General features: G+C 44.1%; 1 protein-coding gene across 1 annotated transcript in view; it reads right to left on the reverse strand.

Moving 5' to 3' along the window:
- The window catches only part of DNM3 (dynamin 3), a 414911-nt gene that overhangs the window by 386238 nt on the left and 6800 nt on the right, over positions 1 to 21873 (reverse strand). Inside the window, exons 3-4 of the mRNA XM_040360124.1 lie at positions 19540 to 19689; positions 12563 to 12766 (exon numbers count right to left, since the gene is read on the reverse strand). Of these exons, the coding sequence (XP_040216058.1) occupies positions 12563 to 12766; positions 19540 to 19689 (354 nt within the window). The remainder of the gene's footprint in view (positions 1 to 12562; positions 12767 to 19539; positions 19690 to 21873) is intronic.

The raw sequence follows: 21873 nt of genomic DNA on the forward strand, positions 1-21873 counted from the left end.
CTGCCACTGCCAACCTTCTTCAGAAAATACTACTTGCTTGGCTGTTATACTGACTTTCTGGCTTTAATATTCTTCGAATCCTAATGAAAATTTTACTTATTTTAATTAGGAATTAAAAAGCTTTGAATCTGTAGACTAAATGAAAACTAAAAATTACCACAAAGATTTGAGACACGTTGAACTTGAAATATCTACTTTCTAGCTAGAGAACCTCATATGTATAATATATAAGGTAATCTGTTATGATGAGAGGACCAAATGGTACTAAAATCCCAAAAGCAGTTATTTTTGGTGTTCCTTAGAAAAACACTGAGGCCCCGTACACACGACTGAGTTTCTCGGCAGAATTCAGCCAGAAACTCGATGGGAGGCGTATTCTGCCGAGAAACCCGGTCGTGTGTACACTTTTGGCCGAGGAAACCGACGAGGAACTCGTCGAGCCCAATAGAGAACATGTTCTCTATTTCCTCGTTAGTCAATGGGGAAACTTGGCTCGCCGAGATCCTCGGCGGCTTCACAAGGAACTCGACGAGCAAAACGATGTGTTTTGCCCGTCGAGTTTCTCGGACGTGTGTACGGGACCTGATATTTAGGGGCATTCTGGATCCCACAAAGCATGCAGGGTACTGGAGCTTGGAGCAATATAAACTGGCTTTCCTTCAGCACAAATTAACAACTTATTTTCAGCACTGTCCAACAAAAGAGGCCTAACCAGCCAGAAGAGGGGAACATGTCCCACACAGCTCTCTCGCAGCCACACTTGATCAATCTGGCCCAGACAGGCTAGTCACACAGAGTGCCTACCTACACAGTTGCATTCACAGCAGGGGCTAACGCAACACCACCCACAGGATACCAAGTTGATCAACTGCCCTATAGAACTGGTTTGCACACACATACTTCCCAACCGTTCCGGATTGCCCGGGAAAGTCCCACCTTGGGAGGTCTGTCCCGGGTTCTGGGCACCTTCATTCCGGGACAATACATTGTCCCGGAATTGATCCCTGGGCCGATCTGATGCCCCCTAAAAATGATGCCCCCTGAAAATTCCGCTGCATCGCCACTGTTACTCACTGCCCGGTGTACTCCTGGTCGAGACCCGCTTTATTATTCACCACCAGGCGCTGCCTGGCTCACTGCCCAAACAACTGGTAGCTAGCCGCGGCCCGCCTGGCTTCTAGCAACCAGTGATGTCATGAAGAGGAGGAGAGCGGGGCCCAGCATTCAGAGCAAGCAGGAGGAGGATTTAACTTCCTCCTCCTCACGTCTAAGCTCCATAATCATCCATACCTAGGACCGCCAGCTCCGCTTCCGACTCTGGGTCTCGCCTGAAGGCTGTTTCTGCTGCTCGAGGAATGCTCATGGTCACGCTGCACCCTCCCATACACTGCATCCGTCCAGTCATGCTGCACAGTCCCCCATACTGCCCTCCACCATTACCCCTTCCGTCATACTGCCCTCCACTGCCCCATCCCATTATACTGCCCTCCACTACCCCCCCCTCCCATCATACTACCATCCACCCCATCATACTGCCCTCCACTACCCCCTCCCATCATACTGCCCTCCACCCCGTCATACTGCCCTCCACTACCCCCCTCCCATCATACTGCCCTCCACTGCCATCCCCTCCCATCATACTGCCCTCCACCCCATCATACTGCCCTCCACTGCAACCCCTCGCATCATACTGCCCTCCACCCCATCATACTACCCTCCACTGCCACCCCTCCCATCATACTGCCCTCCACTGCCACCCCTCCCATAAAAAAATGTAAAAAAAAACTATACAAAATTAAATTGTAAAATAAAAAATAATGGTAAAAAAATAATACAAAAATTAAATAACAAAAATGTAAAACTACTGATCCTGTCCACTGCCCTACTGACCACGTCCACTGCCCTCCTGACCACGTCCACTGCCCTACTGACCATGTCCATTGTCCTACTGAGCATGTCCACTGCTCTACTGACAATATCCACTACCATAGTGATCACGTCCACTGCCCTTAGGTCTGGTATGGGTTGTAAGGAGACCCCCCCACGCCGAAAAATTGACGTAGGGGGTCCCCCTACAATCCATACCAGACCCGTATCCAAAGCACGCTACCCGGCCGGTCAGGAATGGGAGTGGGGACGAGCGAGCGTCCCCCCCCCTCCTGAGCCGTGCCAGGCCGCATGCCCTCAACATGGGGGGGTTGGGTGCTCTGGGGCAGGGGGGCGCACTGCGGGCCCCCCCACCCCAGAGCACCCTGTCCCCATGTTGATGAGGACAGGACCTCTTCCCGACAACCCTTGCCATTGGTTGTCGGGGTCTGCGGGCGGGGGCTTATCGGAATCTGGGAGTCCCCTTTAATAAGGGGGCCCCCAGATACCGGCCCCCCACCCTAAGTGAATGGATATGGGGTACATCGTACCCCTATCCATTCACCTGTAGGCAAAAAGTAAAAGTTATTAAACACACAACACAAGGGTTTTTAAAATAATTTATTATTCTGCTCCGGATGCCCCCCCTGTCTTCGTTATTAGCTCAATTACCAGGGGGGGCTTCTTCTTCCACTCTCCGGGGGTCTTCTTCCACTCTCCGGGGGTCTTCTCCGCTCTCCGGGGGGGGGTTTCTTCTTCCGCTCTCCGGGGGGGGGCTTCTCCGGACGAAAGTCTTGGGAGTTGGTGGACTCGGCCTTCTGGTTAGGTTCACCGGCTCTCATGGGGTCTCCCTTCGGGGGAGCCTCACCGAGGAGGGTTCTGTTTCGGCAGTCCCTCTGAGGATGTTGGGTCCTTGTGGCTTCGGCTGCTTGGACCAAGATGGGTCCATATGGCTTCGGCTGTATGGACCACAGTAACTCTAGTCCCTGTCAGGAGCCTAACGCCCCGGGGGATCAGAGACGGGTCCTCTTCGGAGGACCACTGACGTTTGCACCCGTCGCAGTTTTTTGTGATGTCACTCTTTATGTGTGTGCACATTTTTCCCTGCACCGGGTGGAGTTTTTGGGTTGTGTTTTGCACGCCACAGGCTTTTCAACAGAAAAAAAAAAAGCAGTTAAGTCTGCGTATCTCTTTTGAGAATCAGGCCCTAAGTGTTTTGCCATATCCCTGCTTGCTGATTGTTCTGATCCCTGCAATATCCAATATTTTGCATCTACCAGTAGTTCCCTCCTTGTATCTTGTTACCCCATCTCAGACTCTGCTTCCCTTATTCCCAGTCCCCGTCCTGGTTTTGCCCCTATGTTTATCAGCTTCCGTCCATTTGTATATAGTGTATTATAGTTTATTGGTTTGGTTTTGCTTCACTGTCACGTTTATTTTTCCTATTTGATTTGCTTATTGTCTGTCTGTGTTGGGTTGGTGTTGTGTGCATTTATAAACTTTATTTTAAATCAGACGGATTCCAGTTTCCTAATTATCATCACAATGAACTCTTCATCCCTGCTGCCGCTGGATACCTGCACGCGGTATGCCATATGCCGCGTTGACACGGTCGTTTTTTTGTGATGAAAAAAAACGTCATTTTTTAGCATGAAAAAAAACAACGTTTTTCAAACTTCATTTTAAAAAACGACGTAGCATACACACCATCGTTTTTTCAAAGAGCTCTAGCAAAGCGCGGTTACGTTCAGCACGTACGGCGGCTCTCTGTTCAATTCAAGCTTGCTTCATAACTTGCTTCTGAGCATGCGCGGGTTTAAAAACGTAGTTTTAAATGTCGTTTTCCCCACACACGGTCATTTTAAATGACGTTTTTAAAAATTTTGTTTTTTTTTCATCACAAAAAACGACCGTGTGTACGCGGCATTACACTGTGAGATCCTATGTTTTTAAGATTAAATTCAGGAAGTTTTATCCAGACCTCATTTACATGGTGTACAAAGTATAGTTCTCACACTTTTATAATTCACCATGCAAATGACTCTTCTTGTTGAATGAAATAATAGCAGCTGTGTTAGAACCACTGCTGCTGAAACCTAGCTATCTTTAAAGACTCCAAACTATTTGTAAAGACTGTTAAGTTCACCTCCTCATGCTTGGTGCCAATGCACAGTGGGGTTCATTGTAATCATCTGACTAGGGGTTATGGCCAACACTAATACATCCACCTGCTCTAGTCATCAGCATGCTAAATGCTAGACAGCTTTCAGACTTCCAGAAAATTTGCTGGCAAACACATAACACCTTTAGGAACTTTGTTTTCAAGAATCAGGTACTTTTTATATACTTTCACATTCTTTATCAATGTACCATACTTCAAATGTTAAGCCTCGTACACACGCTCGGTTTTCTCTGCAAGAACCAGCAAGAAAACTGCTGGCAGAGCTTTTTTTGCTGAGTAAACCAAGCGTGTGTACGAGGCTTTCAGGTTTCTCATCTGGAAATCTGCCCAGAATCTCGACGAGAAAAATAGAGATCCTGCTCTCTATTTTCTCGTCGAGATTCTTGTCGGCCTGTTTCCTGACGAGAAACCCGAGCATCTGTATACGTACCTGTCGCCGTGGAAACCCGCACATGCTCGAAATGACTTTGACGCATGCGCGGTAGCTTCCATGACATAGGTAGGGAGAAGTAAGATAGCGGCGACGGCATCAAAGGTGACGAGCGCACCGCGTTCTTGCCTTTTCAAAAGAACGCGGGCGGTTCTTTTGAAAGGAGTGTGTATACACTCGGGTGGAAAGAGATTCTTGCCAAGAATCTCGTCAGGAAAAACAACGTTTTTTTCCTGACGAGATTCTGGCCTGTGTGTATGAGGCTTAACTGTTAAGCCCTGTACACAAACCGATCGCGTGTGGGCCCCATTGATTTTTTTTTCCCCCATCAGTGAAAAAAAATAGAACATGTTTAAAATATTTTTCTATGGATAAAAAAACGATAGAAAAATCTGATCGTCTGTGTGAAACTCCATCGGACAAAAATCCATGCATGCTCAGAATCAAGTCGACACATGCTCGGAAGCATTGAACTTCATTTTTTTGGCTCATCGTAGTATTGTACGTCACCGCGTTTTGGCACGATCGGATTTTTAACCGATGGTGTGTAGGCAAGACTGATGAAAGTCAGCTTCATCGGATATCCGACGAAAAAATCCATCGGATATCTGATCGTGTGTACAGGGCTTTAGAAACCCAAGCCCCCATCAGTTTTTAAATCACAGAAACAACAAATAGGAATTGAAACCAATTCTTTCTGTGTGCTGAACAACAAACTTTATCTTATTTAAAAATTCCAAATGACCATAAATAATATACAATTAACAGTGATATGGACCACTCAAAGCTGCAGCAAATGCTATATGTGTTCCCACATCACATGTGACATGTAAGGCCCCGTACACACGACCGAACATGTCCGATGAAAAAGGTCCGCGGACCGTTTTCATCGGACATGTCTGCTGGGAGATTTTGGTCTGATGTGTGTACACACCATCAGACCAAAATCCCTGCGGACAGAAAACACGGTGACGTTGCGGCGACGATGACGCGGCGACGTGCGCGAACCAGGAAGTTCAATGCTTCCACGCATGCGTCCAATCACTTCGACGCATGCGGGGGATTTCGGTCCGATGGTTAGGTGTCCGACGGACAGGTTTCCACCAGACAAGTTTGTTAGCATGCTAAGAAACTTTTGTCCGCTGGAAACCTGTCCGCTAGGCCGTACACACGGTGGGACATGTCCGCGGAAACTGGTCCGCGGACCAGTTTCAGCGGACATATCCGGTCGTGTGTACGCGGCCAAACAGAAAAAATTTGTGTTGCCCTGTTTAAAAATAACTTCAATAATTAAAATAACTAAATAAAAAAACATTCATTAGAAAAAGTAACGAATTATGACAATATAGGTGAGTGTTCCCCCCAAAACCAACATAAAAATCACCAAATATATATCAAATCAATGATACATCATAAGATGTAGTGAGGTGTGACAATATTACTGAAATAAATAAATAATCACATCTAAAACTCCACCCCAAAAAAAAACACCACCACCGATATATATATTGCTTATATAAAAAAAAAAAAAAACATTTGCCATCTGTGTCCTCATTGGGTCATTGGGGAGATTTCCTCTAATTTTCTGTCAGTACAAAAAGTGATAAAAAATAATTCTCCAACAGAGACAAAGGCAACAACCACAGACTGTTTTCATCGGACATGTCCGCTCGGAGATTTGTTTGATGGTTGTACACACCATCAAACAGAAATCCGCGCGGACAGGATACGCGGTGACGTGGCTGTGCCGTCGCTGCGACGATGACACGGCAACGTGCGCGACCCTGGAAGGTCAATGCTTCCACGCATACGTCGAATCACTTCGACGCATGCGAAGGCTTTCGGCCGAGCGGACATGTCCGGTGAGTCGTACAGACGACCGAACTTGTCCGACGGACAGGCTTCCAGCGGACATGTTTCTTAGCATGCTAAGAAACATTTGTTCGCTGGAAACCTGTCCGATCCGCCGGACAATTGTCCGGTCGGCCGTACACTCGACCGAACATGACCGCGGAAACTGGTCCGCCGGACCAGTTTCAGCGGACATGTTCGGTCATGTGTACGAGGCCTTACACTTAAAAAAACTGGCCAAAAAGCGGGGGTCGTCTGGATGTGCGGTAAAACTGTATGTGGCTTCGGTTACATACAGTATATACCGCTTAGCCTATCCCGGTGAGCGATGTATTCAAATGAATACAATAGCCTGCTCGGATTGGCTTTGAGAGTCAGAGAGGCATGGGCTGATGATGTTACAGCCAATCTGCCAATCCAAGCAGGCTTTGTATTCATTAATAGAATACATCGCTTGCTGTGATTGGCTCCAGCTCCAGCAAGAATGAAGAAGAATATGGCTCCAGAATGAAGAAATATGAAATGTCGGAAGCCTCGGAAGGTGGGTCGTCTTATATGGTGAGTACAGGCAAAAAATCTTAAAAAACTGTAAGATTAGAGGGTCGTCTTATACGGCCGGTCGCCTTATACACCGGCAAATACGGTATGTAAAAATGTATCGATTTAAAAAAAACGTCAGATGTTGCATAGTGACAGAATATCCCCTGTAATATATAAAAAAAAAGTGGCAATGTGTGGACAGGCATATTCTGACTAATAGAATTGTGTTTCAAATTACTGAACACATAAAATATCTTCCATGATACACAGAGAAACAACCTGAGTGTTTGCCAAGACCGTTTCCAACTTCAGGTCAAAAGCACAGTGTGTGAATGTAAATGACATCTCTGAAATCACTGCCGATGCCTAGAGGAAGCAGACAAAATGCTTCTTGTTCTACGATAAGGCAGCAACTTCATTCACTACTAAATTCCCTGTCTCCCAGGAAACTCAATATTGCAAAAAAAAAAAGCAACATTTTCTGATAACCGCTGTAAAAAAAAAGTCTACAGTATAGAGATCTAAAAATGTGTGCATCCTTTTCATACTCAATCTGACATGGGATTTCCAACTGCCACTTATTAAACCCACAACAGTAAAATGAGTCTGTATATGCAGTATAGTGTGCTCGTTATACTCACTGTGGCGCCTAAGGGTTAATTCTCTGCACTGTGTAAAAGGGCTGTTTTAACCTGTCTTCTCTGATCCTCCCCTTCCTTTACTGTCCCTAATCCACTGCTGATTGTACAGAGCCTTGGAGGCACTCTGCACATGCTCAGTTTGGTGTGTATTACTAGAGAGTTTCTTTTTGGAGGGTGCATGTGATCAGTTAGGACCCATTCACACCTGAGCATAGCGCTTTCAGGCAGAAAGTCACACAACTTTTTGTGGCGTTTTTTTACCGCTTTTTGCTGCAATTTTGTACAGGTCAAAAGGTCACCAATTTAAAAAGCAGAAAAACGCCCAAATCTGCCGGAAGAAAAAAGTCCCAGAACTTGTTTGAGTTTCAGGCGTTTTGAAACTTCTGGCTTCAGGCGTTTTGGAGTGGAGATGTGAACCATCTCCATAGAGAATAATAGATTTTTTCCCCCTCCAGCGTTTTGCAGCTTCAAGCTTCAAGCTACAAAACGTTCAGGTGTGAATGGGGTCTTAAGGGACACTCAGCACCTAATAGGACAGTCAGAGGAGAATGAAAGCCCATCCTACAAGCTTTAACCGCTGCTCAGCCAGACACTGATAGAAGTCATAAGACTGCTATATACTGCTGATGAGAAAAGGTATTTAGAAGTTTAAATTTTTTTTAAATACTTGAATTTCCATGTTCTGTGTAGTGTTGGAGACCAGATATAGTGAATGCAGGGTCCTGGGTTTAATAACATTTTAAATATATTAAAAAATAAAATATAAAACCCACGCTAAGATCTAAATTGGCAGGAGCACCCGTAGAAGCCTGAATAACCTGCAACTAGACAATGTATTTCATGTATTAATCCTTTCCAGCAATATATTTGAGTGTAATTAAGAAAGACAGGTGCACTCACCTACTAAGGCTTGATTCACACCTATGCATGTTGCTTTTGAGCGTTTTTGCAATGTTTTTTTGCTGTGCTTGCTGCGTTTTTTGACGTGCAATTTTACCAAGATTTTACCACGATTTGCGTTTTGCGTTTTTTTTTTTTTTTTTTTAGCCAGTAATTTTTATTTTTTTACATTTCCTTTAACAACCAGCTATGAACAGGTTAAAAAAAATACGCAGAGCGCAAATCACGGCAAAATCGCGGCAAAATGCATTTTGGATGCAGGTCCATTGAATTCTATTGTATGCAAAACGTTGCTTTTTTCTGGAAAAAAAGTCCCTGACCCTTTCCAAAAATGCAGAGGCACAAAAAAGCATTGATGTGAACATGTTCCATAGGAAACCGTGTTAAAAAATTTCCTTGCATTTCTGCAAAATGCACCAAAAAAAGAATGCCGCGTACAGACAGTCATTTTTTGTGATGAAAAAAAATGACGTTTTCAGAAAAACGACAAAAAAAAAATTCGAACATGCTCAAATTTTTTGTGTCATTTTTCAAAATGTCGTTTTTTGTGTCAATTAAAATGATAGTGTGTGGGCAAAACGACGTTGAAAACTACGTTTTTAAACCCGCACATGCTCAGAAGCAAGTTATGAAGCGAGCTTCAATGGAACAGAGTGCCGTCATACGTGCTCTGAACGTAACATCGCTTTACTAGAGCATTTTGAAAAACGATGGTGTGTATGCTGCATCGTTTTTGAAAATGAAGTTTCAAAAATGTTGTTTTTTTTCATTACCTAAAACTTCATTTTTTTCATCGCAAAAAATGACCGTCTGTATGCGGCATTAGTGTGAATGGAGCCTTGATCAACCATATAAATAAGTAAAAATCAAAAAAATTGCATCAGCATGATATAAACATGACTCAAAAAAGTGCAAAAATATTTAAAGCGCAAATGCATAAAGTACAAAAGATTTCTAAATATATATATATAAACACATTCTTAAAAAATGCAAAAAAAAGATACATAGTCCTACAAAACAGTGCAAAAAAATCTGAATTGTTAATTGATGAAATCCAGTGATGAAAAGTGTTCACGGTGTCAAAAGATATTCTGTGAATATTGGGGCAGATCCAGAGATCAAGTACGCCGGCGTATCTACTGATACGCCGGCGTACTTTCAAATTTCCCGCGTCGTATCTTTAGTTTGGATCGTAGATGCAATACTTCGGCGTCCGCTGGGTGGAGTTTGCGGCGTTTTCCGTGTCGGGTATGCAAATTAGCTTTTTCCGACGATCCACGAACGTATGCGCGGCCGTCGCATTCTCTTACGTCGTCTCTAGTCGGCTTTTTCCGGCGCATAGTTAAAGCTGATATTTTGCGGCGTATGATTTTCCATGTTAAGTATGGCCGTCGTTCCCGCGTCAAAATTTGAATTTTTTTTTTTTTGTGTAAGTCGTCTGTGAATAGGGATGGACGTAAGTCACGTCTAAGTAAAAAAAATTACGTTGTTGCGACATCATTTCGCGCAATGCACGGCGGGAAATTTAGGGACGGCGCATGCGCAGTTCATTCGGCGCAGGGACAAGCTTCATTTAAATGAAACACGCCCCCTACTCGCCGATTTGAATTACGCGCCGAGAGATACACTACGCCGCCTTAACTTACGGCGCAAATTCTTTGTGGATTCGAGGAATTCAAAAGTAAGTTACAGCGGCGTAGCGTATCTCACATACGCTGCGCCTATCTAAATGTATGTGGATCTGCCCCATTGAGTGTTACCTTTCTCATGAGCGCATTTAGATTAGTACTGAGATCTATTATATTTAGTAAGCAGCTTTGAATGTCTGGTTTCACACAAGCACTAAAGCACTTTATTGGAATTTTTTGGGCACTTTTCGTCACTGGATTTCATTGTTTATTAATTGGGACTTTTTTTACACTTTATTTTTTTTTATGTTACTATTTCTGTTTATTCATTCATTAATTGATTTTATTTTTGTGTTTGAGTTACATACTTTCTGCACTTTTTATTGGACACTGTGTTATTTATTTATTTATATATAATATATATATATATATATATATATATATATATATATATATATATATATATATATATATATATATGTATGTATATATAATATTTCTTTTTTTTTCATTGTTTGGGACTTTTATACATATATATATTTAACTCTTTTGCACTTTATATATTTTTGCACTTTTTTGAGTCATGTTTATGTCATGTTAATTCCATTTCCTGATTTTTATTTATTTATATGCTTCATTTAGTGGGTGAGCGCACCTATTTTTCTTAATTACACTCAAATATATTGCTGGAAAGGAGTGGTAGCTAAGTATAAGAACTTAAAGCTGAACTCCAGCTTTTGATATACTTTACAGGCAAGAAAGCTGCCATCTTAGCCTCTGTTTGAGCTACAGTTGCCATGGTGCTGCACATGTGTTCAGTTACAATATCAGCCATTTGACGCCTTGACAATTAGATTGAGAGAACCAGCAACTGGGACAGTTATCATTCACAGCATGCCTTAACTGTAACTGTTTTAGTAAAGTCGAAGTATGGGCAAAGCTTTTTTTGGCCATACTTCTCATGTGGGTCACAGGAGTGCACTTAGTTCTGCTCTCCTGTGACCCAGATTCAGCCGACACCAGGCTAAAGCCCACTGTTGGCTGACGTCACAGAGCTGGTCCAGGCTCTGCAGGAATCCCAAAAATAATGTCTGGATCCACCCAGATACCTGACTGGCAGCTGGCTCAACCTCTCATTGTGGAGCTGACTGCCTGAGCCAGCCATTTCTGCCCCCTGCACAGCCCAGCATTTCAGTGAGCGCTGCAAAGGCAGAACAGAGGGGCGGTGACTGAAGGTCTATGCTTTACACTAAGTGGAGCCTGAGAACTGAGCAATTAGTGGTCATGTGATGGCTCGGTTCTCAGTCTTAGAGCCTGTAAAGGATATAGGGGTTTAGTTCTGCTTTATGCTAATTTAGGGATAAATAGGTACATGCACACCTTGTACAATTTTCATTACTATGAAATTACTATTACTATGAAAATTAGGCCCCATAGAAAATTCTGACAGTCACAACAGCTAGTTTTCAGTGTTTGACTCATTCACGTAGAAGTTCGGCGGCGTAACATATCGTAGATACGTTACACCGCCGCAAGTTTTCATCGCAAGTGCCTGATTCACAAAGCACTTGCAATGAAAACCTACGCCGGTGGCCACCGGCGTAAGCCCGCGTAATTCAAAGGGGCGTGTGCCATTTAAATTAGGCGCGCTCCCGCGCCGGACCTGCTGCGCATGCTCACTTTTGAATTTCCCGCCGTGCTTTGCGCGAAGTGACGTCATTTTTTCGAACGGCGACGTGCGTAGCGTACTTTCGTATTCCCGGACGTCTTACGCAAGAATTTTTTTTTTTGAATTTCGACGCGGGAACAACGGCCATACTTTAACATGGGCTGTGTAAAGTTAGGGCAGCTAAAACGACGACTAACTTTGCGACGGGAAACTAGACTAGCAGCGACGTAGCGAACGCGGAAAACCGTTGTGGATCGCCGTAAGTACTAATTTGCATACCCGACGCTGGTTTACAACGCAAACTCCCCCCAGCGGCGGCCGCGGTATTGCATCCTAAGATCCGACAGTGTAAAACAATTACACCTGTCGGATCTTAGGGCAAACTATGCGTAAGTTAGGAAGCCCCTAAAACAGAGATACGACGGCGTATCAGGAGATACGCCGTCGTATCTCTTTTGTGAATCTGGCCCATTGTACTTAAATAAACTTCACCATCCACAGTATCTATTAAAAGGGCAACACCTATTAGTGTTGACTATACAGTATCCTTCTTATATGTACAGCACCATCTAGTGGCTAAAAAGAAAAAGCTCAGCCTGTTCTGAATAGAAGAGAGATAAGGGATGCAAGATTCCATATACAGTACATTTTATGACCAAAATGGTCACACGTGGGCACCTGATTGCTGAACTACAGAAAGAAAGTATGAAAAAGAAAAAAGACGGCATTTTGATCTATTCTGTACCTCTCTGGGTAATGGAAATGTGTGAACACCAGGGAAATACTGTTACAAAAAAATAAAAAATGTAATAAAATTAAAAACAAACAAATTAGAAAAAAAATAAAAACTCATACCTTGAGGGTCTACGTCTTTAGAAAGCTTTAAGGCATCTGAATTAGCAAGGTCTGTGTTTGCCGGGGTCACAGCAAGTATAAGGCAATTATCCCGAGAGATGAACTGCATAATCATTTCTCTGATCTGAGATTCAATGTCTGCAGGCTGGTCACCAACAGGCACTTTTGTGATGCCAGGTAAGTCTACAAGGGTCAGATTCAGCACTGCAAGAATAATGCATTAAGCCGTAAAACATTAATATGCAATATGCTTTTCTTCATATCCAAAGAAAAACTAAAGATCTATCTAAAGAAAAATTGCAGAAAAACACATAAAAGTGGCAAATCCTTGTATATCGAGACAGAATGTCTGTAAAGCGGTGTTCCAATCACAATTTTTTATTTTTATTTTTAAATACCCTGTGTATCTTTTATTATTATATGATATTGTTTTTGCATTGGCTTGTGTTGTAAACAGCAGCGCATTAGTTATTTTTTTAATTAAAAACTCACCTTATATTCCTTATGCTCGGGCGTTCCCATCTTGCTTGCGGGCAGGCAAAGCCTACTAGCATAAACTTCCGGGTTTCGGTGCTTCTGAATAACCAGCATGCGCCGCCCGTTCTCGCGCATGTGCAGTATGTACGGCTCGCAGCGCCGTACATTTTAGACGTTGTGATGGCAACGAATCCCTCGGCGCTGCCCACTGACTCTTGGGAAATGATGACATCTCCCAGGAGCACCAGCGAGCACGGGTGCAGAGGGAAATTATGTCAGGTGCCACAGAGGCAGTGGCAGAATACAAAGGACCCCATAGCAACAGTGCTGAAGGGCTGAGAAAAAAAATAAAATACATTTGAAATGTTTTTACTGATGCATAATGCTGTTGATTTCTGCAAAGTTGTTTTTTGGGTGGAACTCAGCTTTAAAGCGGGGGTTCACCCTGTTAAAAAAAAAAAAAATGTTTTTTTTTATTAGACCATAACTTTCGGCATCGTAGCGCGAGCTACGGTATGCCGGTCCTAAATTTTTAATCCCCGTACTCACTGTGCTATCGTTGATTGAAGAATCCGGGGAATGGGCGTTCCTATAGTGAGAGAAGGTGATTGACGGCCGGCCCTGGCACGTCACGCTTCTCCGGAAATAGCCGAAATAGGCTTGGCTATTCACGGCGCCTGCGCATAGCCTGTGCGCAGGCGCTGTGAATAGCCGAGACCTACTCCGGCTGTCTTCGGGGAGCGTGACGTGCCAGAGCCGGCCGTCAATCATCCTCCCTCTCCATAGGCACGCCCATTCCCCGCGGGAGTCGGATTCTTCAATCAACAATAGCACAGTGAGTACGGGGATTAAAAATTTAAGACCGGCATACAGTAGCTCGCGCTACGATGCCGAAAGTAATGGAATAATGAGGTGAAGGAGGGTGAACTACCGCTTTAACTCGTTACAAACATTTGATTTCTTACTTAAAAGAAAACTATGCTACAGGAAATATTTGGCAAATTATGTTATTAAAATGGATATCTGCATTTCCACTTCCAATTGCTGTGAGTTTCTAGAAGTGTCAAATTATTTGAATGTTACTTTCTGGCAATATGACAACTTAGGGCGTTGTAACAGAATGACCCGTGACACCCAGAGACTTTTGAAGGATGAGGGGTACTCCTGTGCCAGCGTCACTAATGGCTCTTGGGTTTAGGGTCATCCTGTGCCCCTTTTGGGCATAGGGTGACTGAGAAATATTAATTATAAATTACATGAGATGGGACATTACTGATAATTCATGTTTTGCAGGATATCTTGGAATATTACAAGTTGTTAAAGTCTGACTCCAAATGGAGTGTTTTCATTCAATGGTGGGACACATGCTTTTGAGGTGTTAATTGCGTCTGCTCCTAGACATTCCATTGTGAGATGCTAATGACACTGTTTTGTATGTGGAATGTGACTTGTCAAGCTGTAGTAATTACCTCCTCTAATTGCGGAGACGGGACGTCTGGGGGATGACTAATAATTAACTCAACTGAATGTCATTGTCTAAGAGAAGGTGTATTGAAGCCCCCCATTGTGTGATGTGTGGGTGGAGAGTTTTATTGTCCCTGTAACATGCCTGTAACTGCATAAAAAGCTGAGAGTGTACCATTAAAGTCAGTCATACATTTTGGAACCAGTAACAGAGCTCTGTCTCGTTATTTCTGGGGAAAATCCAATGGGTCCTGTCTGCTGGATTGTGGAGTGTTGGATAAGCTGTCATAGGACGATGGAATGGGAATATCGTAAACGGTGGTGACCGTTACAGGCGTGATGCACACTGATCTTGTAGAGACCTGAGCTAGAATTTTTGTTTACCTGTTGATCCTGCTGTTGTTTTTGAATTACCTTTAAAAGAGAAGTATGGGTTTGGGGTTTTTCCCCCATCATACTTACCTAGGTGGATGCAGCATCGGTCCGATGCTGCATCTGTCCCCCCAGCATCTCTACACTGAGAACCGAGCGATTGAACATCGCCGATGGCTCGGTTCTCACAGCTCCCCTAGCGTAGGGCTGCTGACTGTCAATCAGCAGCTCTCCACTCTGCTCCTCCACGCTCACTGGAGCACTGAGCTGTGGAGGGGCGGGGGTGGCCGGCTCAGTCTCTCAGCGGTTTGCTGAGAGGCTGAGATAGGTGTCAGTCCAGGCACCTGGCGGATCCAGACTTTATTGTCGGGATGACGCAGTGCCTGAACTGAATTTTGTGACGTCAGCAGACAGCGAACTACAGTCCGCTCTCCGCTGAAAATTGGTCACAGGAGTGCAAAATTAATTGCACTTCTGTGATCCATAGAAGTACAGCCAAATAAGCTCAGGCTGGACTTCCCTTTTAACAGACCAAGCAAAGATGACAAAGGGTTGAGACAAACAATTTTACATTGTAAGTGGTACTTACAATGGTCAGCTTTTATTCATGGAAACTTTTATCCCAAAAGGAAAACAAATATTTCAGTAACTGCATAGTGTTAGCTGCAGATAGACTTTAATTTGTTAGCCACTTGTAAAATCCATGTAAATCTACTAGTCCATCTAACACATCCCTCTCCAAGCAATGCTGCTGTCCAAGGGGAAATCTGTTGCTCCTCCATAGAGAGAGAGAAGCCACACTTAACCACTAGCTGACGGCCGTACGACTTTGTACGGCCGCAGCGTGGCTCCCAATCTCTAACAGGCCGTCTTTTTACGGCCGCCCCTTTGCTCGTTCCCCGCGCGCGCTCCCGAGCGCGCAGCGGGGAACTGCTGTGTTGGCCGTGTCCCTTGGACAAAGCCAATCACAGATCGCCGTGAACGGCCAATCGGAGTGGCCGTTTCCTAGGCGATCTGTGCGGCCAATGAGAGATGATCTCATATGTTTACATATGAGATCATTTCTCATTCCCGGTTCTCGCAGACAGCGGTGCTGTCAGGGGAGAGAGGAGACGGATCTGTGTCTCTTGTACATAGAGACACAGATAGGTCACCCCCCCAGTCACCCCCCTTCCCCCACAGTTAGCACACTAATATTAGGGTACACATTTAACCCCTTCCTCACCCCCTAGTGTTAACCCCTTCCCTACCAGTCACATTTATACTGTAATTAGTGCATATTTATAGCACTGATTGCAGTATAAATGTGAATATCGCCAAAAATGTGTCAAAAGTGTCCGATGTGTCCGCCATAATGTCGCAGTCGCAATAAAAATCGCAGATCGCATCCATTACTAGTAAAAAAAAAAATAATACAAAAATTCTGTCCCTTATTTTGTAGGCGCTATAACTTTTGCGCAAACCAGTCGCTTATTGCGATTTTTTTTTTTTACTAAAAATATGTAGAATACGTATCGGCCTAGACTGAGGATAAAAAAAAATCTCTTCGCTTTCGAAGAGATCGTACCATAATCGGATCGATAATCGGATCAAGAGCTGATCACTACAGTTCATCCGATATTATCCGATTGGACAAACGCGAACAATGTTCTCGTATGATACCAGATCATACAATTTTCGCTTAATCAGTACAGTTGTCATCCGATAATACAATAGAAATACACATGACTTCCGATTTTTAATTCTGTCGTACGAGAATTTTCGTCACTTTAGTAACCTCTCCATTTTCGATATGCGACTAGCATGCAAAAAAACTGACAATCTGTCATCTGATTTTCGGATCCCGTGTATGGGCCACATAAGGCTCATCTTCACCTAAAAAGATACTGACTCGATAGCTGTTTTTTATAACAACAAATTGCCTAGGTGGTTAAATTGAAGACAGATCATTCCATGCTGGAATCAGTGAGAAAGAACATAAGGCCAACCTTATGGAACAGCTTGCAAAATCCTTTCAATTAGGGTTGCACCGATACCGATACTAAGCATATAGGTTCTCGTGCAAATACTCCCATACCTGAAGCGGATGCGTTTTTTTTTAGCTGACAGTGGTATTCCCCCACTGACAGCTGAGATTAAAAAAAAAAAAAAACGTCAATCGGTTTTTAAGGAGCTGGCTGCCAGCTGAAGTGTAAACTGAAGTGCAGGCAATTGGATCGGTCAAAAGAAAAGGGGAGACGGGCAAAAATTATCAACAATATTGCTCAGCCACTCAACCAAAACATAAAAAGAAACATTGCATCTTTTTGTATCTTACTGTTTTTCTTCATCTATAGATCGAAGGGATGAACTTCGATCTGCAGATGAAGTAGGTTTAAAGCAACATTACTAAACATTATTTATTTTTATTTTTTTATTAAATGTTCCTCTGTTTAACCCCTTATTAACCAAAAATTTACTCTAATCAGCCTTAAAGGGGTTGTAAACCCTTGTGTTTTTTCACCATAATGCATCCACCTCAATGCCCCCCAAGTCTCTCCTTTTTACTTACTTGAGCCCTGGAATTTCCTACGGCGGAGACGTGCTCTTCCTCTGCCCGGGGTTCTCGGCTCTTGATTGGATAGATTGATAGTAGCGCAGCCATTGGCTCCCGTTACTGTCAATCAAATCCAATGACGCAGCTCCGAGTCCAGCATTCGGCGTCTATGGACGCAAATGCTAAACTCAGGAGCGCACCCGCAAGATAACCCCCCGGGAGATCGCTTCTCCTAGGGGGTTATACGATGCGGGGAGGAGCCGCAAGAACTGCCGAGGCACCCCAGAAGTCGAGGATTGGGGTCACTCTGTGCCCCAATCCCTCTCCTATGGGGGGATCGGATGAACACGGACCGTCTGTCCGTGTTCACCCGATCCGATCCGCCAGACGGATGGAAAAGTAGGTTTTTCCTCCGTCACACTTTGGCCGATCGGAGCGAGTCGGATGTCAGCGGGCATCTCACCGCTGACATCCGCGGCTCCATAGAGTTGCACGGAGCGCCCATTCAGGTCCGCCTAAAAAACTGGCAGGCGGACCTAAACGGGCCGCCCTTGTGAAACAGCCCTTAATAATCAAAAAAATATATTTTTGTCTGTGCCTTGTTCGTTAATATTATTACACCTTTAACATATATTTACACGTTTCACATTGAAGGTATTGGTAATTGGTATCGGCGAGTACTAAGAAAAAGTATTGGTATTTGTACTCTTTGCAATAGAAATGGTATCGATGCATCCCTTCTTTTAACATCTACCTGGATGGGGCTGCTCTTGCTTAAAAGACAAAAAAGCATTGGGGATGATTTACCAAAGGCAAAAAGACTGTGCACTTTGCAAAGTGCAGTTGCTCCAGAGCTTCATAAATGAGGGAGAGCTCTGCTGACTACCATCATCCAATTATGTTCAAGCAAAAATGCTGTTTTTAACCACTTATCGCCCGCCGCACGACTATTTACGTCCGCAAAATGGCACGGACAGGCAGATGGGCGTATATATACGTCCTTGCCTTTCCGCGGATCCGATCGGGACCCCCCCCCCCCCTGCTGCGTGCGGCTTACCTCTGGGAGCGATCCGGGACGACGGCGCGACTATTCGTTTATAGTCGCTCCGTCGCGATCGCTCCACGGAGCTGAAGAACGGGGAGAGCCGTATGTAAACACGGCTTCCCCGTGCTTCACTGTGGCAGGGCATCGATCGTGTCATCCCCTTTATAGGGGAGACACAATCGATGACATCAGACCTACAGCCACACCCCCCTACTGTTGTAAACACACACTAGGTGAAGCCTAACACGTTCAGCGCCCCCTGTGGTTAACTCCTAAACTGCAACTGTCATTTTCACAATAAAGAATGCAATTTAAATGCATTTTTTGCTGTGAAAATGACAATGGTCCCAAAAATGTGTCAAAATTGTCCGAAGTGTCCGCCATAATGTCGCAGTCACGAAAAAAATCGCTGATCGCCGCCATTAGTAGTAAAAAAAAATAAAAAAATAAAATGCAATAAAAATATCCCCTATTTTGTAAACGCTATAAATTTTGCGCAAACCAATCTATAAACGCTTATTGCGATTTTTTTTACCAAAAATAGGTAGAAGAATACGTATCGGCCTAAACTGAGGAAAAAAAATGTATATATGTTTTTGGGGGATATTTATTATAGCAAAAAGTAAAAAATATTGATTTTTTTTCAAAATTGTCGCTCTATTTTTGTTTATAGCGCAAAAAATAAAAACCGCAGAGGTGATCAAATACCACCAAAAGAAAGCTCTATTTGTGGGGAAAAAAGGAAGTCAATATTGTTTGGGAGCCACGTCGCACGACCACGCAATTGTCTGTTAAAGCGACGCAGTGCCGAATCGCAAAACCTGGCCTGGGCATTTAGCTGCCTAAAGGTCCGGGGCTTAAGTGGTTACATTTTCCTTGCATGTGATTGGGTATTCTTTGCAAAGTGAAGCTTTACCTCCTTTACTAAGCGCTGGGGCAACTGCACTTGCAGAGTGCAATTGCAGTTTGCAAAGTGCACAGTCTATTTGCCTTTAGTAAATCAACCCCATTGCATTGCATGTAGAATACAAACATTTGTTAGCTAATGTTTTCATAGATTACTCGACCTAAAATATCACATACCATTTGGTGAATATATCCTCAAATTTATAGGAATGGATGAAATTCCTTTATTTGTACCAGTTGTTCGATCGGTTTCTGCTTCAATTTCTTCACGAACCTCATCAAAATCTGAAAACCTTTTTCCTTTACAGTGCAGGAACTCGGCATATTCTGTAAGAAGAACAATGAAATGAGTTGTTGGTAACATTGGGCCAGATTCACAAATGACATACGACGGCGTATCTGCTGATACGCCGTTGTATCTCTGTTTCTATCTATGCGACTGATTCATAGAATCAGTTACGCATAGATAGCCATAAGATCCGACAGGTGTCGGATCTTAAGATGCAATACCGCGGCCGCCGCTGGGGGGAGTTTGCGTTGTAAACCAGCGTCGGGTATGCAAATTAGGAGTTACGGCGATCCACAAAGCTTTTTCCCGTTGTTACGTCGCCGCGAGTGTTAGTTTTCTGTCGCAAAGATAGGGCACCTTTTACAAAGTGGAAAATTACTCCACCATGTAAAAGTATACCCGTCTTTCCCGCGTCGCTTTTGAATTTTTTTTAAAAAAAATATTTTTCCCGGCGCAAGTCGTAATTTCGCGCAAAGCACGTCGGGAAATTTGCGTCGGGAGCATGCGCAGTACGTCCGGCGCGGGGGCGCGCCTAATTTAAATGGTACCCGCCCCATTTGAATTGGCCCGCCTTGTGCCGGACGGATTTACGATACACCGCCGCAAATTTCCAGGTAAGTGCTTTGTGGATCGGGCACTTAGACAGAAAATTTGGGGCGGTGTAACGTAAATCGGTTACGTTACGCTGCGCCCGGGCTACGTGAATCTGGCCCATTGTGTCTTATCTCACATATCATGAAGTACAGCAAAAAACAAAATTCTGCTTTGTTCCTAAATTTTAATCTGAACACAGGCTTTATTAGCTGGAGCTAATAGTGGGGGTCATCATGTACAAAATGTAATAACTGATAATTATATTTCTGTATACATATAAACTGAAATGAAAAATATAGTACAGCCATTTTAGGGCCCATTCACACTAGGCACTGCATGTGAATCGCACAGGAACGTTCCACATGCGCTTCACATGCAGTTCTGTGCAGTGTGATTTCATCCTCGTTTATTTTGAATGGGCTGAAATAGTACCACATCACATGTGCTGCACTACTTTTTGAACATACGGTGACCGCATAGCATGGTGATCCAGTGTGGGCTAATGCAATGCATTTGCGACTTGCGTTTTGGGGTGTTGTTAACTTGAACTGATCCCCACAGCAGATCACATTGGTATTGTGATCGGAATGTGATGCAGGAAGCTGGGTGGGAACGTGGCTCTCCTACACTGCATTATAGTGTGAAGGGGCCCTTAGCTGTCAGATTTTGTTAACAAATACAAAGAACTTGGTAAAGGTGCTGAAATGTGAGTGTTCCTGGACTATGGACATTCAAATATTTGCATATTTCAAATAGGCAGTAAATAAGCTTTACACAAACCTCACTGACCTCTGTAGCTACAGAAACTTGAGCAATTCATCATCAAAGTTTACAAAGAAACACTAAAGTTGTCAAGGTCATGTCCAAATGCTCTGCTAGCCCCAATTACTGTGGCAAGTAGGCTGCCAAACCACTGCTGGGAGGGGGGAGCTGAATGAAAGCGAGAATGAATTAGGTCACTTTTGAAAATGAGGCTTTTAAGGATTAGATGCGGGATACCCATCAGATATCACAGAGCGATTATCTGAGGAACGGTGGGCCCTGAACGCAGGCAGTCAGCAAGCTACTGTGATTAGCTGTGGGAGCTGTCAGCCTTCGTTTGCTTTCAATGGGTCTTCTGTCTGCAGCTAATTGCTGGGAACCCCTGCTGGGTCTCCTGCATTTAATCGCTAATGGTGCCTTACTCCACAGTACCTGCAGCTACAGAGGTCTATGAGGCTTGTTTAAAGCTTATGCACTGCTTGGTAAAGTGACATGTCATGATAAATGTAAAGGTGTTGCCAGTGGTGGCTGGTGACAGTCAGTCTGACACTTACCTGATGTAGGTGGCGGGTGGGGGGCTGCGGGTAGCGGCTACCATGTCCTCTCCTCCAGCACGGCAGCTTCCGCAGTGTGTCTCCTCTCTCCTCCTCCTAGGCGCTAGGCGTCCAATAGGATTGCCTGTCCAATCGGGTGACAGTCCACACTACCCACTTCCTGATTGGCTCGGAGGAGGATTAGTGTAAGAATAGTGAATATTCATTCGCTATTCTCACACAACTGGGTGGGCTCAGAGTGCAGGGCTCTGCGCCCCAAACCTAAGCCTACTAGAGCCTCTGGCTCTAATCATGTGCCTCTGGCTCCAATCA

This window comes from Rana temporaria, chromosome 7, assembly GCF_905171775.1.
Source record: "Rana temporaria chromosome 7, aRanTem1.1, whole genome shotgun sequence".
Taxonomy (NCBI): domain Eukaryota; kingdom Metazoa; phylum Chordata; class Amphibia; order Anura; family Ranidae; genus Rana; species Rana temporaria.